Consider the following 17,329-nt stretch of genomic DNA (forward strand, 5'->3'; position numbering starts at 1 on the left):
CATAAAAGGGGGCGGTCTAGAGGTCTTTGTGTGAACTGTCTAAGGTCCCATCGGGTGTGGAGTCCCTATCAAAGAGGCCAAGAAGGAGGTGGGGTGTGGGGACCTTTCAGAGCTCCACGCCGCAGCATCCCCACGGGCTTCCTTCCAGAGACTGCGTGCCGAGTCCGGGAGTGGCCATCCCAGGTGAGAGTGACTGGACCCCAGTCACCGTCCACGGGGGGCCCCGCGCGGCCTGCAGGAGGCTGCTCTCTAACAGCACGCGGACCGCCTCGGGCCCGGCGTACTCTGACGCCCGGAAGCAACGCCGCCTGAAGCCCCCGCTCCGAGCCGGGTCCCCAGGCGGCGCGCGCTGTCGCGATCTGGTGCGAGTGACGTGGCGTGGGCGGGGCTTGGGCGGCTGCAGCGGCCGCGCGACCGAGTATCCTGGCAGCGCCGGGACACGGGGAGATATCTGGCGGGGGCGAGGAGGTGAGGGGCTCGCTCCGGTTCGGCCCGGGGCCGGCTCGGTCCGGCCCGGCCCTGCCCGGGCCGTCTCGTGTGCGGCCGAACGCTCTGCTGGGCCGCCGTCGCCGCGTGCTGGATGCGAGCCGGAAAGCGCGTGGGGCGGAGGGCGCGGGAGAGACGCGGCGCCTGAGAGGAGGACGCCGGGAGCGTGGAGCCCTGAGTGGATGGTGGTGTGAGGAAGACGCGCGCGCGTGCGTGCCGGTGTGAGCGAGCGCGCGAGAGAGACCCTGGGTGGTTTTGCGAGTGTGCAAGACCCTAAGTGTGAGGAGGACTGTGTGTGAGAGAGGAAACTGCGAGACAGCAAGTGTGAGGGAGAGACCCTGTGTGTGTGTGACGGAAAAACCCGGAGTGTGACGAGAAAAGCTGTGGGTGTTAGGGTGACTCTGGAGTGTGAGCCACCCTGAGAGAGACGGAGACAGCGGAGGAGGTTTGAGTGTTAGAGAAGCCACGAGTGTAAAGACTGAAACACTGGGTCCTTCGCCATCTGGGACCGTGTGAGCCTAATTGATCCCCTGGAGCTTAGGCTGCGAGCGAGAAGCTGTTGTTCGAGAGGCGGTGTGTGTGAGGGCAGAGACTATGTGAATGCAGGAATGCAGCTTCTTGGGGCTTTTGAAACCTCCGACTCGTGTTGGGACTTAGAGTGCTGAGGTATTGGCGTTTGGGAACACGGTGCTCTTGTGGCGCTTTTGATTGTCTCCATATTTTGTTATCTCATATCACAAATGTCAAGAAATATTTGTGAAACATTCTGAAAATTCTGTACTGAGCACTAAGCCCAAAGGCTAGTCACCGTGTTGTGTAATGGGTCAGTATAAATAGAAATCAACATCTAAATTAACAAGTCTTGGGAAACCAGTCGTGAACACTGGACTGTGTGGCAAAAAAATCAGTCTCTGCTGTTGATGGGGGAAAATCTGTAGCTGCCCAGTCTCAGTCTTGGGCAGCTAATCTAACTGGCCATGTAGCAGGATGCCCAGTCGTTTGGCGCCTTATTTCTGAGCGCTGTTCCAGGATTTGAAGATTTAGCAGAAGCAGATTTGAAGCCTGGCAATTGCTTCCTGAGGTCATTTTTACTTCTTTACCTGGTGAGGCCCTTCAGGAAGCTGCCCAGGCTTCCTACTTGGTTAAGGTTTCATACAGATGGCTTTTGCTTCTCGAGTTTGATCTTAGGCTGTTTCCTTGTTATATTTGGTTTTCCTTTCTTAGCAAACGTGAGGAAAAAAAAAAAAAATCACAGTCCTGATGGGGATATAGGGCCTCGGACAGTACTTGCCTACTATGTGCAAAGTTATGGGTTTCATCCCTATTTCCTCAAACAAGACAGAAAAAGAAAGGAAGACAAAGACAGAAAGAAAACCATAAGCCTGATTTTTTTCCCCCTCTACTTTTATTTGGCTGTGGATTTTTTTTTTTTTTTTGACCAAATGTATATATACTGATCTTGGAGTATCTTGATAGAGGAAATTTCCTGACTTTTATGCATTCTTGCTGTAATCTCTAGAATGTGGAGATGTTTCTACAACAGTTATGTAAAGGATGCTCTCAGGACCTGGGACTAATATCTCCCTAGTGACTTGAGATGACCAGGGTAGTTTTCTGACACCAAATTTGGGCTGTTTGTGTCTGTCACACCCTCATAGAGTTAATTTGAGGGCTGACTTTAATGGACATGTAAAATTGGTATTTTATAGGAGAAAATATCATCTTGATGCTGTCTTGTAAGTTTGATAAAGTAACTAAGAGCTTATTTGTTACAGAGATTGAATGGCCAAAACAGAGAAGTGGAATTAACCCTTGCTGAAAGCATTTCTTTTCTTCTTGGTACCTGACTCATTTGTGGTGAAACAACTTGAAGTGTGACAGGTGATTATTACCACTCTGTTCCTTTGTCTGCCTGCCCTCCCTCCCTTCCTTCCTTCTATCTATATTTATAAAAAGGGATCTGTAGTTATTTGCATACTGTGATGCTAATAAAAAGGATTAAGAGGCCAGTCTGGTTCCAGGACAGCCCAGACTACACAGAGAAACTCTGTCTCAAAAAATCAAAACAAACAAAAATCATAGTGTCATGAAACTTGTTTTGTAAATGAATCATGTATATGTTTTACTTTTTTTTCAAGACTGGGTTGCAGTATAGCCTAGGCTGGCCTCAAACTCTTTGTAGATGGGGATAACTTTTAGCCTGACTCAAGTGCTGGGATTATAGGCCTGAGCTAATATGCTTACCTCTATTTTATTTTATTATTATTATTTTGGTTGTTGTGTTTTGTTTTGTTTTGATACAGGGTTTCTCTGTGTAGCCTTGGCTGTCCTGGAACCCACTCTGTAGAACATGCTGGCCTCAGACTCACAGAGATCCTCCTGCCTCTGCCTCCTAAGTGCTGGGATTAAAGGCATGGACTACCAAGCCTTGCAGAAGTAAGAGTATTTTAGCCAGTGTGATCGGGAGGTAAATTGTATCTCAGTTACTTGATACTCTCCATAAGATGGTATACATAATTTTTGTTACGTGATAAAAAGTTACAGCGAATATATCTACAACTTTTTGCTGGGCATTGGTCATGGATGTGTGTGAGTTTGAGGCCAGCCTGGTCTACAGAGTGAGTGCCAGGACAGCCAAGGCTACACAGAGAAACCCTGTCTTGAAAACAAACAAACAAACAAACAAAAAACAACAAAAACAAAGAAAGAATATATTTACAACTTTCTTTGTGCTTGCATTTTGATATTATTTATTTTTTTATTGAATATGATAGTTTACTTGTTAAATTTTCATGAAAAAATTTTAGGGGTCTGTAGGATCCTGGAAAATATGATGAAATCCTGCTAGAATCTGCTGTGTTTTCTCTTCTTTTTCTTATCGGGGCTGAGGATTGAATCCAGAGTCTCAAGCCTCAACCCTGCGCTCTACCCATTGAGTAATATTCTCAGCCCCTGGGATGTGTCTTTCCAAGTAGGGTGTAACAATGTTTTTTTCAAGATAGGATATTTTGGGAATAAATTGAATGATTCATGGAAATTGTTTTCAACAGTGATTTTAGAGATGCCATCTTGTTAGAGATTGAGACTAGTAACTGATTTGTACAGATTTATTTTAGCTATTGTGTAAGAATTGAAGGCAGTCAACTCATACAGGTGATTTGGCGGAATTTTGATAACTTGCTTCTAATATCCGGCTTACCATTGGCTTAAGATAGGCCCCTTAAACCAGCAGTTTTCATCCCATTGTTTCAGAGGGTCTGCAGATCTCTGTGGGGATGGTATAGACAATGGCTCTCACATAGGTATGGGGTCCTTTTTTGGTTAGCTGTAGTACTATGGGACTGATTAAATGCAAATGAATTAAAACCATTACTGTAGTCAATGTAACTTTTTGGTCATTACTTATTTTCTATCATCAGCTTTTACCTGAAAAACAAGTGCAATGATAAAGAATGTCTGGTCTAAATACTGTGTTTTAGGACAGCTTAGCTTCTGATTCAGAGTGAGACACTGTCTCAAAAGGAAAAACCAACCCATATATATATATATATATATATATATATATCTGTTTATGTATGTTTTTTAAAAACAGCTTTTAACAAAAGCATCATTTTTCTTTGCTTACTTATGTTTGCTTTTTAAATTCCATTTATTATTATTATTTTTTAATGTGTACATGAGTGTGGGTACATTAGAGCTGTGGAATGCATGTGGAGGTCAGAGGAAAACTTTAGGGAGTTGTCACCTTCCACCTTGTTGAGGCAAAATCTCTCTTGCTGATTGTTACTGTTAGCATACTATAGGCTATCTGACCCACAAGCTTCCTGCGGGTTTACCTATCTCAGCCTTCCATCTGGCCATCCAGTGCTGGGATTACAGCTGTATATCTGGCTTTTTCATGTTCAGGAGATTGAACTTGGTTATCAGGCTTGTGCAAGTGCTGTTTACTGACTGAGCCATTTTTCTGGGCTCTTCACCAACCTCCCCCCAGATATGGTCTCTCTATGTAGTTAGGGGTGTCCTTTAGTTTGTTATCTTCCTACCTTAGACAGTTTCCCTAGTATTTAGGATTATAGGTATGTACAACCATGCTGGGTTCCCAGCTTTCTTTTGATTTGTGCTTGTGTTTTTATTATTCTTTCTTTTTTTTTTTTTTTTTTTTTTTTTTTTTTTTTTTTTTTTTTTTTTTTTTTTTTGGTTTTTCAAGACAGGGTTTCTCTGTGGCTTTGGAGGCTGTCCTGGAACTAGCTCTTGTAGACCAGGCTGGTCTCGAACTCACAGAGATCCGCCTGCCTCTGCCTCCCAAGTGCTGGGATTAAAGGCGTGCGCCACCAACGCCGGCTTATTCTTTCTTTTTTAAATGTAATTTATTTAACACCATTTTGTGTACATTGGTGAAAAGGTGGTAGTTCTCCTGGAACTGGAGTTACAGACAGTTGTGAGCCATTGTGTGGGTGCTGCGAGTTGAAACCAGGTCCTCTGGAAGAGCAGCCAGTGCTCTTAACCGGAGCCATCTCTCCAGCTCCTTTTTTCTTTCTTTTTTGAAACAGATTCTTATATAGCCTAGGCTGGCTTTGAACTCTGATATATATAGTGGAAAATAACTATTTTGATCCTTTTGCCTTCACTTTTTGAGCAATGACATATAGGCATGGGCTTCTGTACTGGGTTTATACTATACTGGAGAGCAAACCCAGGACTTCATGCCTACCAGACAAATACTTTGTTTGGGTTCTTTTGTTCCTTTTCTCAGTAACTTATTTATGTCTGTTTTTTGTTTGTTTGTTTTTTTGAGACAGGGTTTCTCTGTGGCTTTGGAGGCTGTCCTGGAACTAGCTCTTGTAGACCAGGATGGTCTCAAACTCACAGAGATCCTCCTGCTTCTGCCTCCTGAGCATTGGCATTAAAGGCATGCCCCACCACCACCCGGCTATTTATTTATATTTATTTATTATGTATAGTCTTCTGCCTGCCAGCAGAGGGCACCAGATCTCATTTAAGATGGTTGTGAGCCACCATGTGGTTGCTGGGAATTGAACTCAGGATCTCTAGAACAGTCAGTGCTCTTAACCACTGAGCCATCTCTCCAGCCCCTGCCCAGCCATTTATGTCTTTATAGTTAAAGTGATTTCCTATAGTTTACATATTGGGATTTGCTTTGTATTCAGTCTAACAGTATCTTTTACTTGGTGTGTTTATATCATTTATATTAAGTGTAGTTATATAACTTGATTAAAACCTGCTTATTTAGATAGACTTGATGCATACCTATAGTCCCAGTACTCAGGACTCCTGCAGAGGCAGGAAGATTGCTGCAATTTTGAGGCCAGCTTGGTGTAGAGACATATGTCATCACCCCCAGCTCTCTACTGGTGGCATATTACTTATACCTCTTTAATATTTTTTTAATTGTTGCCCTAATTTTCCAGTGTAAATCTTTTAATGGCCTCTAGGGAATAGGGCCATAATTATATGTCTGGCAAACTCTCTACCATTGAGCTATACTTTAGCCTCATGAGTCTTTAATTACAGTCTACCCTTAAATAATAGATTCCTTCACTATAAGGTAAGAACTTTATACAGTATTGTCCGTATCTTTGCCTCCTATTCATGATAGTATTGTCAGGTTTTTTTTTTTTTTTTTTTTTTTTTTCCTTTGTGCTATAAACCTACACTACATTTCTGCAGTTTTTGCTTCAGGCTTCATTTATAGTCTAAATAAATGTAAAATAGTCTCGCTCCCCCTACTTACTGCAGATCATTTGATACTGATTGTCCTACAGCTTTTATATATTTTTTTCTGTTCTGAATCATAGTTTTCTACATTTGTTCCTCTTAGTGTTGAGCATTTTCATTAGAAACCTTCAATATATTAACCACAGTTAATACAATAAAGGTCTATGATTGAACCCAGGGTCTCATGCTCTGCAAGCACCCAACCACTGAGCTATGTGCCCAGACACATTGTAGTTATTATATGTTTTGCTTTTTGTGTGTATACTTATATGTATTTGAATGGAAGTCAGTGGTCACCTTGTAGGTTTTTTTTTTTTTTTTTTTTTTTTTTTGAGAAAAAGTCTGTAAGTACTGGCTGGCATGGTACTAACAGAGATGCTTCTGCCTCCTGAGTGCCTGGATTAAAGGCATGTGCTACTATCCACTATGCCTGACCACCTTGTATTTTTTGACGAAGTGTCTCTCATGATTATACAGGAAGCAATGAGCTGTCTCCTCAGTCCCCACCATCCCTTTATTTTTTGTTCTTTTTTTGAGATGAGGTATTGCTGCATTACACAGGCAGGTCTTGGACTTCTGGGCTTAAGTGATCCTCCTGTCTCAGGCCTGTAAGTAGCCAGGACCACAGCAACTGATTGCATCTGCCCATCTCCCACCATAGTATTTTAAACAGTCTATTTGATGTTTCTGATATCTCTCCAAACCTGGTCATGTTGATTAACTAGTCTCTTGATAGTGGGTTGTTTTTCTTTCTTTTTTTCTTTCCTTGCTTATAATTTGCTAGTGATAGCCATAGTTTGTAGAATATGAGAAATTTGAGCTATATAAATTTTGTTGTTTTTTTTTTGTTTGTTTGTTTGTTTTTTTGATAACAGGGTTCTCTGTGTAGCTTTGGAGGCTGTCTTAGCACTCACTCTGTAGACCAGGCTGGCCACCAACTCACATAGATTCCCCTGCCTCTGCCTCCTAAGTGCTGGGATTAAAGATGTGTGGTAGCACTGCCCAGAGAGGTATATAATTTTTATTCTGAAAAATAGGTATGACATTTTTGCAGGGTTCTTGGTAGAAGAGTTTGAACCAATTAAATAGAAGGGTTACACTGAAGTTTTGTTGTTACTATGGTGCTTTAGGTAATCTTACCTTCACATTCCTCTGGTGTTTCTTTGTGCTTGGGGTTGGTTTGATTTCCTATAGGGAAGACATTTATTCTCAAAGTGTATGCTCTACTCTCAGCTTTGGCCCTTCTCCATGTACAGTTTACTATACTCTAGGTGTCGTACTGCTCTGTCTTTTTTCTGGTGCAAACTCCTAGTGGGGAACAGGGAGGTTCTCTTTTTGTTCTGGCCCAGCCTCAGTTCCCTTGCGTCTGGGCAGGATTGATCTTTCTGGGTTATTTTTCCTGGCACAGAGGTTATACTTCTTAGTGGTTTTAACCAGAATTTCCTGTCCCTTTCTCAGACACAAAGGTTTTTTGTTTTTCTTTTTTTTTTGAGACTGTACAAATTGTCTCCCAATCTTTCTCAGAAATCTGGCCCAACTTTATCATCATCTTCTCTTCATCTTCAAAATTTTTTTCTTTTTTTGGTTTTCCCAGACAGGGTTTTTCTGTGTAACAGCTCTGGCTGTCTTGGAACTAGCTCTGTAGATCAGGTTGGCCTGGAACTCTCAGAGATCTTCCTGCCCCTGCCTCCTGCGTTCTGGGATTAAAGATGTGAGCCACCACTTCCTGGCTCATCTTGAAAAATTTTTATTGGACTGGAGAGATGGCTCACAGGTTAAGAGCACTGGCTGCTCTTCTAGAGGTCCTGAGTTCAATTCCCCTCAACTACATGGTGGCTCATGGTGCTCGCATCTGCAATGCGATCTAGTGCCCTCTTCTGGCCTGCATGCAGGCAGAACACTGTATTCATAATAAATAAATCTTTAATTTAAACAATTTATTACATTTGTATATTTTTGTATGTGTGTGCATGAATGCATATGTGTAAAGGTCAGAGACAACTTGTGGTAGGTGGTTTTCTCTACCATGTAGGGTTGTGGGGCACAAAATCAGGTCATCAGGCTTGGTGAAAGTATCTTTAACCACTGAGCCATCTCTCTGGCCCAAGCCTTTACATTTTATTGAAGAGTTTTATATTGTTTAGTGTAATACTCCCAGAAGGTCAGTGAGGATTTTGGAAAGAACAGCTGAAGGTCAGAGAATGTTGAGATACAGCTAGCTGGTGAATTCTGGTCTCTGACTATGGGATTTCTGATTTCAATTCTTGCCATATCAACACTTTAATTTGAGGACATGATCCATGCCTTTATTGATTTTGTTCATTGCTGTGTCTTTACATAAAATCCTATCGGTTGAGGTGCTTGTCAGGTATCTAGAGGAATGTAAAGTGTGAGTTAAGATTTAGAGGAAAAAGTCAGGCGTTTGGTGGCACACGCCTTTAATCCCAACACTCTGGAGGCAGAGGCAGAGGCAGGTGGATCCCTGTGAGTTCGAGGCCAGCCTGGTCTACAGAGCAGAGTGAGTGCCAGGATAGGCTCCAAAGCTACACAGAGAAACCCTGTCTCAAAAAACCAGGGGGAAAAAAAAAAAAAAAAAAAAAGATTTAGAGGAAAAGTAAGGAATGGCCTTGGGGTTTTGTGTCAAGCAAGCCAGGAATTTAGCTGTCTGTCCTCAGGGAATTTGCTGTAGTTATTTCACAATTTTGCTCTTGGGTTAAAAAAAGATGGGGGTTTTAATTACCTTAGCTAAGAACAGGCTCATAGTGAAAAAGAGGTTCTTAGCTAAAGGGAGGAACACTCCCTAAACTGCTTGTCCCTAATTCAGGTGTTGGGATAGTGATTTTTAGGCAAGAGGTGTTCTGGGTTTGTCCAGAATAAGCCACTGGGGAGTTGTCCAGTGTATCAAACTCATTGAATAAAGCCACACCTGACACACTTGTGCCAAGTTTTATAAGTACAAAAAGGGATACCTGGTAACTCTCACTCTCGCCTAAGTTCTGATGGAATAGAGGAGGCTGGAGTAGCCTTTAGGGCCAGGCTTTTCTGCCTATCTGTATGTTGAGTTTCTAAACCCTGAAGGTCTTTTTGTGCCTCATCCATACATGAGTATGGGCTCCTAGCTGTTTACTGGATTTGTTCCCATGGAAACCTGGACTCAGTTGACAGACATGTGAAGCAAATATGCTTCCACATGCTTGCATAGGGAAACCTGCATAGAGCTTAATGCCAAGAATGAAAAGTGTTCTGAAAGTCTAATCTTATTAAGGTAGAGGTAGGCTAGCTCTACTCTTCTCATGCCCTGGACAAGCTTTTTAACTTGGACCTAGGTTCAGGTTCTTGGAGTGGATTGGGACAAGTAAAACAAGCATTTTGGGTGAGGTCTGTGGAGGTATGAGTTTTCCCTGTTTCCTTGAGAAGTTTGTATACCCAAATGACCTTGGGTTACTTTGCTTTAGCCCTATGAAGCCAGGCTCTAGTATAGACATTTTGTTTTATTTTTGTTCGTCAGCCCCACACTTTTTTTGGGGGGGGCAGAGTCTCACTATGTCGTTAATGCTGACTTTGAACCTTTAAAAAGGGTGGGGGGCGGCTGGGCGTTGGTGGTGCACACCTTTAATCCCAGTACTTGGGAGGCAGAGGCAGATGGATCTCTGTGAGTTTGGCCAGCCTGATCTACAGAGCGAGTGCTGGGATAGGCTCCAAAGCTACACAGAGAAATCCTGTCTCAAAAAATAAAAAAAGGGTCGGTGGCAGGCAGGCCTCCCGGGAATATCCACTGAACAAGGCTTAACAAGATACAGTAAGACTGGGCACAAACCCTTGTATCACAGCTAAACATGATAACCCAGTAGGATTAACACGATCCCAAGAGCAGGCAAAAGAGTCAGAGATAACCCCTACTCGATTGTTGGGAGTCCCACAAGAACACCAAGCTACACACCATAACATGCAGGGGACCTAGCTCAGACCATAGGGGGTCCGTGCTTGTCACTTCAGCTTCTATGACCCCCCTGTGAGCCCTGCTTAGTTGATTTTTGTGGCCTTCCTCCTTACACATGCATGATACTTAGACATGTGTTGTCATAAAGGTCTCTGCTATGATGTTACACTTTTTTTGGAGACAGGGTTTCTCTGTGTAGTCCTGCTGTCCTGGAACTTATTTTGTAGACCAGGCTGACCTCAAACTCAGAGATCTGTTTGCCGCTGCCACCCTGGTGCTGGGATTAAAGGTGTGCGTCACCAAGTGGAACTCAGGAGCTTACTGCCTCAATCTTCTGAATGCTGGGATTACGTTTGTATGCCACCACACAAAGCTGTATTAGAGATAATACACTCTTCCTTAGCATCTCCTTAACCCCTCCTTCCATGTATGTAACTGCAGATCTTCACATGTGGTTGAATGCCCGTAGAAATCCCTATTTACAGGGCTGGAGAGATGGCTCAGTGATTAAGAGCACTGTCTGCTCTTCCAAAGGACCCTGGTTCAGTTTGTATCACCCACATGGCAGCTCACAATTGTCTGTTCCAGGGGATCTGATCTAGCATCCTTACACAGACATACACAGGCAAAACCTCAGTGTATGTTAGAAGAGAAAGAAGAAATCCCTATTTTAGAGCTAAGTGATAGGATTGCCTGGGATGGTCTTTCTAGTCTTCCACCATGGTCTCACAAATCTTTCAGGCTAGTGTAGGGACTCTTTTTCTGAGTGACAGGTTTGTGAGTTTTAAGCTGATGAATGGAGTAAGAAACTGGGTGTGGTAGCACATGCCTTCATTCTAGCACTTAAGTTCGAGGTCAGCTTGATGATCTACATAGTGAGTTTCAGGACAACCAGGTCTATATAGGCAGACCTTGTCTCAAACAAACAAACAAATAGAATTTAGCAAAACTAGGGTCAATCTACTGTGGATAAATACAGTTTTGCTGGCCTCTTTGCTCAGTAAGACAGATCTCTTGTTGGAGGTTGTCCGTAGGTTGGGACTGAGTGCTCATGTCTTTCTCAGGATCATTGGATACTGCCCACCTCCAGTTGCCTGTCTTAGATTGAGACCGAGACAGGCCTGTTGTGTATGTTGCATATTCTACCTAAGCAAGTGGTGGGCAGGGAAGTCTGTCTGACTGGCAGATGTTAATTAACCAGAGTCACACTAGCTTCTGCCCTGGACTTGACACACTTCTTTTCTTTGCCAGGCCACAGTAAATACAGGTGTACAGGAACCACAGGAATCACTTACCATGGAAGCCAGGGAACTTGGGAGTCCCACACCCACCTACCATCTTCTCCCCAAGGCCAAGCAGCATGCTGTAAAAGAAGATGTTAGCTCACCATCTCCAGGGCCTGCAGAGACTGTGCAGCTGAAGAAGGAGATCTCCTTGCTGAATGGGGTCAGCCTGGTGGTGGGGAACATGATTGGCTCAGGGATCTTCGTCTCACCCAAGGGTGTGCTGAGATACACTGCCTCCTATGGGTTGTCACTGATTGTTTGGGCCACTGGCGGACTCTTCTCTGTTGTGGGTGCCCTTTGTTATGCAGAACTGGGAACCACCATCACCAAGTCAGGGGCCAGCTACGCTTACATTTTAGAGGCCTTTGGGGGCTTCATTGCCTTTATCCGTCTGTGGGTCTCACTTCTAATCGTTGAGCCCACCAGTCAGGCCATCATCGCCATCACTTTCGCCAACTACATCATCAAGCCCTCCTTCCCCACTTGTGATCCTCCATATGTGGCCTGCCGTCTCCTTGCTGCTGCCTGCATATGTAAGTATTGGGGGCAGGGCAGGGGGCATATGTGGAGGGGTGGGTGCTATACCACTCATGGTTACTGATATCTAAATGTTATATTTTTCTCTTTGAGAAGGAGGGAAGGTGTGACCTTTTGAAAAAATAATTTCATCACTTATTTGGTTCTGAGAGATAAGTAAACATAAAGGATGGGGATGGGAGAAGTTTGAATTTGTTCATGGTGTTTGGAGCTGTGGGTTCCCCTTATTCTTAGCTGTCCCTTATTTCTGTTCCTTGCTCTATGTGACAGGTTGATACATGTCTAGTATTTGTCTTACCAACTAATTTTTTTTCTCTTTTTTTCCTCTTTTTATTTTTGGAGGGTCAAGTGTTTTGAATGATGTCAACATCACTATTTATAACATCTCAGGGAACAAGTCAGAGCTAAGGCCTTGTAGCTTTTTGTTACAGAGACTAGTTTAAAGACATCAATGAGGAAATAGGCTTCTCTAGATGATGGGGCCCCACAGGACACTCTCCAGGTCCCACAGGACACTCTCTTTCCTGTCACTGCTGGTCTTTGTGGCCTGTTCTAAGCAACAGGCACCATACCAAATGGCCTTTTTCCATTGGTGTTTCAGATTTCTTTACACTGACTTTATAAACAAGCTCTGCCTGCTTCTGCTGAGAGGAAGATAGCTTCCATCCTGCCTTTAGGTTTAGACAACAACCTCTCATTTAGGTGAGAGATTCCAGGAGATCCCTGTTTGTTTTCTTTTAGGGGTGGAGTAAAGAATATTCAGTGTGAAATCATGGAAATGAGAGAAGATTGCTATGAACTTACTCAGGCTTGCTAGAGCTAGGGTTTCGGCTAGCACAGAATTTTGCATTTCTTAGCACTGTGTGGCCAGAAATACTTAATCATATTCTGTTCTTTATCTCTGCTTGCAAAAATTTTGGCTGTATATATAACTTATTGACAATTTTAAAAATAGATAATAATACCTTGGAGTTAGCAAAAAAAAAAAAAAAAGTGTGCTGTGCCTCCTGACTTTAAGGGCTTTGTTCAGGGCAAATAATAAAGGTAATTTCTCTGTATTCATTGAAACGGGAAATGGATACTCCTGGAAGGAGGGACAAAGGTGGGATTCAGTTATATGTCTTTTTTTTTTTTTTCAGCTTTCTATCTTATGGGCTTTCACCACAGTTTCTGGATTTGCTGAGATCTTTAAAGACCAAAGTTTTAGGCAGGTGTAGTGGTACACACCTTTAATATCTAGTACTTTGAAGGCAAAGACAGTTATATTTCTGTGAGTTGAGGTTAACCTGGTCTACATAGTGAGTTCCAGGCCAGTCAGGGCATCATAGTGAGACCCTGTCTCAAAGCAATGAGAAAAACAAAACAAAAAACCAGACAGTAATTTTATGAACCAAGCTTGGTGGCTCATACTTATAATCCCCTTACTTGGGAAGTAGAGGCAAAAGGATTTACCAAGGCCAACTTGGGTTACATATAAAGTACCAGACCAGCCAGGGTTACCTAGTGAAACACTGTCTCAAACAAGCAAATAACAATAATCAGGACTGGTGAGATATCTCACAGATAAAGGCACTTAACTGCCAAGGCCGACAACCTGAATTCTATCCGTGGGATCCACAGCTGTGTTTGACCCCCACAAGTGAGAACACTTACACACACACAAACAAACACATAATAAAATGTAAAGGTCATTTTAGAGCACCTGTGTATTTCTTGGCATTGTGTTCTTGTAAGGGAATGACCAGCTGTAGAATTGTTCATGTGCTATACAGTTGCTTTTTAGAAGGCTTTTTGCATTTGTGCTCCTATCTGAGCATCTGATAGTGCCTGTGCATTGGTTTTACAGCCTTAGTATGAATTCAGAGAACAGTCAAATCTAAAGGGACTGGTATATATGATGTGGATTTGTTCTTTTTTTAATTTTTTATGTGTGTGGATGATATATATGGTGCCCTTGTATTTTGCCTGCATGTATATATATGTGCCACATGTGTGATGCCCTTGGAGACCAGAAAAAAATGTTGGATCCCCTGGAACTGCAGCTACTGATGGTTGTGAGCACCATGTGGGTCCTGGGAATTGAAACTGGGTCCTCTGGAAGAGCAGCCACTACTCTTAACTGCTGAACCATCTCTCAAGCTCCATGTTTTTGTTTTTTAAGATTTATTTATTTTTATCTTAAGTATATGAGTGTTTTGTCAGAATATGTGTCTGTACACCACGCAGCGTGCATGTGTGCCTGTTACCTTCAGAGGCCACAATTGAAGGCAGGCTCTCCCAGAACTGTACTTACCCATGGTTGTAAGCCATCATGTTTGTGCTGGGAACCAAACCTGACTACTGCAAAAGGAACAAAAGGAACTCCTAAAAGCTGAGCCATTTTTTCAGTCCCTATAATTTTTGATACATAGATTATTTTATTTCCTAGCCTCCCACCTCTTGTTAGGATTGTTCCCATGTTTTCTTTGGCTTAGAAAGCCCATCCCCATACCAAGAATTTATCTTTTGATTGTAGGAGTGGTATCATCTCTTTGAAATATAGACAGACCATGGGGTTTGTGGTCCTTTTTCACTCACAGTGTATTTTTTCCCATATTTCTTAGGACTAGTATTATGAGTCCCCTTTCCCAGAAACTCAGGCATTTCCAGAATTCAGATCTGAGGGCAGGAATTTGTTAGAAATAAGGCCAAGTCATAAAACCATGTTGCATTCTAATCAATGAGGCTTTGGGATTCACCTTATTTCCTTTCTTTGAACTTAGGTCATAGACTCAGACTTTAAATAGAGCTTGAAGGTGGTAGAAGGGGGACTGTTTGGAATGACACTGAGAGTGACGTGATCTCAGGTGACGTACATATGTTATAAAAAATGAAAGATCTGCCCTGGATCCTGCATGAGGCTTTAGATAGGTTGGAGAATGACATTTGGGAATTAAAAGACATAGAAAGTTCTACCATGGCCGGGCGTTGGTGGCGCATGTTAAGGGCAGTGGGTGTTCTTAACTTCTGAGCCATCTCTCCAGCCCATCTCCATTTTTTTTTAATAATTGTTTTTATTTGAATTAGAAACACGATTGTTTTACATGACAATCCCAGTTCCCTTCTCCCTCCTGCCCTTTCCCCATTTTTTAAAGTATGTAAAGTGTATGTTGGTACAAAATAATGAGTTTCATTATGATGTTTTCATACATATATGTAATGCACTTGAATCATATGCACTACTATAGTCCTCTTTCTATCCTCCTCCTCATTCACAGTGTTTTAAATAATTTGAATCAGTTGTCAGCATTTGAAAAATTAGAATTTAGACTGGTGTGATAGCATTCCTGTAATCTCAGCATTTGGGAGGCTGAGGCAGGAGGACTGCTTTGAGTTCAAGGCCAGTTTGGGTTATATAGTGAGAACTGGGCCAACCTGAGCTACATACATAGCAAGATTGTGCCTTTAACACAACAAACAAAAACACAATACAAAAAATTAGAGTATGCACTTTCTCTTGAAAATTCCAGAGTTCTGGCAAATTTGAACCCAAATTCCTGCCCCTTAGGAGGTCAACTAGTTTAAACAGCTGTTGCTACTTTTAAATGTAGTATGTACCCTCACTCTTCTCTCGCTATATATCTAGACTTTTAAATGTAATAAGTATGTGCCCTCACTCTCCTCTCGCTGTATATCTAGACTTTGTTGCTTTTCCCATTTGTATTTGCTTTTTTGTTTGTTTAGATTCTTTTTTTTGAGATGGGGTTCCTGGCTGGCCTAGAATTCACTATATAGACCAGGTTCACCTGAATGTCACAGAGATCTGCCTGTCTCTGTCTTCTTAGTGCTGGGATTAAAGGTGTTTGCCTCTATTCGTGGCTATGTATTACTTTTTTTTTAAAAATAATTTATTTATTTGTATTTTATATACATTGGTGTTTTGCCCAAATGAGTCTGTGTGAGGGTATTGGATCTCCTGGAACAGGAGCTACAGACAGTTGTGAGCTGCCATGTGGGTGCTGGGAATTGAATCTGGGTCCTCTGGAAGAGCAGCCCGTGCTCTTAACTGCTGAGCCTTCTCTCCAGCCCACTTTTTCCACTTTTTTTTTTTTTTTTTTTTGGTTTTTCGAGACAGGGTTTCTCCGTGGCTTTTACAGACTGTCCTGGAACTAGGTCTTGTAGACCATGCTGGTCTCAAACTCACAGAGATCCACCTGCCTCTGCCTCCCCAGTGCTGGGACTAAAGGCGTGCGCCACCAATGTATTACTTTTTTTCCCCTCCTCAAAACAGGGTTTCTCTGTGTAACAGCTCTGGCTGTCCTGGAACTCACTTTGTAGACCAGGCTGGCCTTGAGCTCAGAGATCTCCCTGCCTTTGCATCCCAAGTACTGGGATTAAAGCTGTGGGCCACCAGTGCCTGGCTTATGTATTACTTAAAACAATTTTTTTTATTTAATTTTATCTTATTGCTTTGGTATGAATGTGTCAGATCCTCCAAAACCAGAGTTAGAGACACTTTTAAACTGCCATGTGGGTGTTGGGATTTGAACTCAGGTCCTCTATAAGAGAAGTCAGTGAACCGCTGAGCCATCTGTCCAGCCCCCTTACGTATTATTTTATTTACTTTTTTAAAGATTTTTTTTTTTTTTTTTTTGCTTTTGTGTGAGTGCCATATGTATGCAGAGCAGATCCCACAGAGGCCAGAAGAGGGTGTTGTATACCTTGGAGTCAGTGGTACAGGCATTTGTAAACTGCTCACCATATATTCTGAGAACCAAACTCAGTTTCTCTGGAATGGCAGCAAGCCCTACTGTGCCCGAGGAGCCCCCGAGACTCAGAAACAAGACCAAGAGCTGCAAAAGCAAGAGGGTTTATTGAATGAATGCGCATTTGGGTATCAGCAATATCGGGGAAGCTGCACACCTCAGCATGGGGTGCAAGCTCCTTACATATAGGAAAAAAAAAACGAAGATCAGCATACAGGCAAGGGGCACAAAGAGATTGATTACAAAGTATGATCTCATGTTAGAGTGGTCACCCAGGTGTGACCTGCTTTTCTACAAAGGAAAAACCACAGAATGTACCCTGAAAAGTCCTTGATTGTTGGCCAGCCAGGTGTGACCCAAAGAGGATTGTCTTGGCGATTGCCCCTGTCTTTACCATAGGATGTGCCCAGGGTTGGGGCCAACTCCCTTGTAATGGGCCAAGGCCTGTGGGAAACTTTTTCTCTCTGTGAACTAAAATCTTTCAAAACTTTTTCTCTCAGCAAACTAAAATCTTTCCATTTGTATTGCTTTGTTGATCTCTGAAGGTATGACCCTGAACATGTTGCTGCTTCAGCCACTGCCTTCCATCTGCATTCTCA

The 17,329-nt window shown here is 42.7% G+C and overlaps 1 protein-coding gene across 4 annotated transcripts in view; it reads left to right on the plus strand.

The window, feature by feature from the left end:
- Nucleotides 1–329: 329 nt before the first annotated feature.
- Slc7a6 (solute carrier family 7 member 6) overlaps nt 330–17,329 on the plus strand; it is a 30,250-nt gene continuing 13,250 nt past the window's right edge. The window contains exons 1-3 of one of the 4 annotated variants that reach the window (XM_027405904.2): nt 330–468; nt 2,262–2,367; nt 11,414–11,981. In XM_027405904.2, coding sequence (XP_027261705.1) covers nt 11,459–11,981 — 523 coding nt within the window. In that variant the 5' untranslated portion in view covers nt 330–468; nt 2,262–2,367; nt 11,414–11,458. Of the gene's footprint in view, nt 469–698; nt 1,153–1,227; nt 1,590–2,261; nt 2,368–11,413; nt 11,982–17,329 lie in introns of those variants that run through there. The other 3 variants (XM_027405905.2, XM_027405906.1, XM_027405907.2) reach the window with 3 other exon arrangements.

The sequence above is a fragment of the Cricetulus griseus genome, chromosome 3 (assembly GCF_003668045.3).
Source record: "Cricetulus griseus strain 17A/GY chromosome 3, alternate assembly CriGri-PICRH-1.0, whole genome shotgun sequence".
Classification (NCBI taxonomy): Eukaryota; Metazoa; Chordata; class Mammalia; order Rodentia; family Cricetidae; genus Cricetulus; species Cricetulus griseus.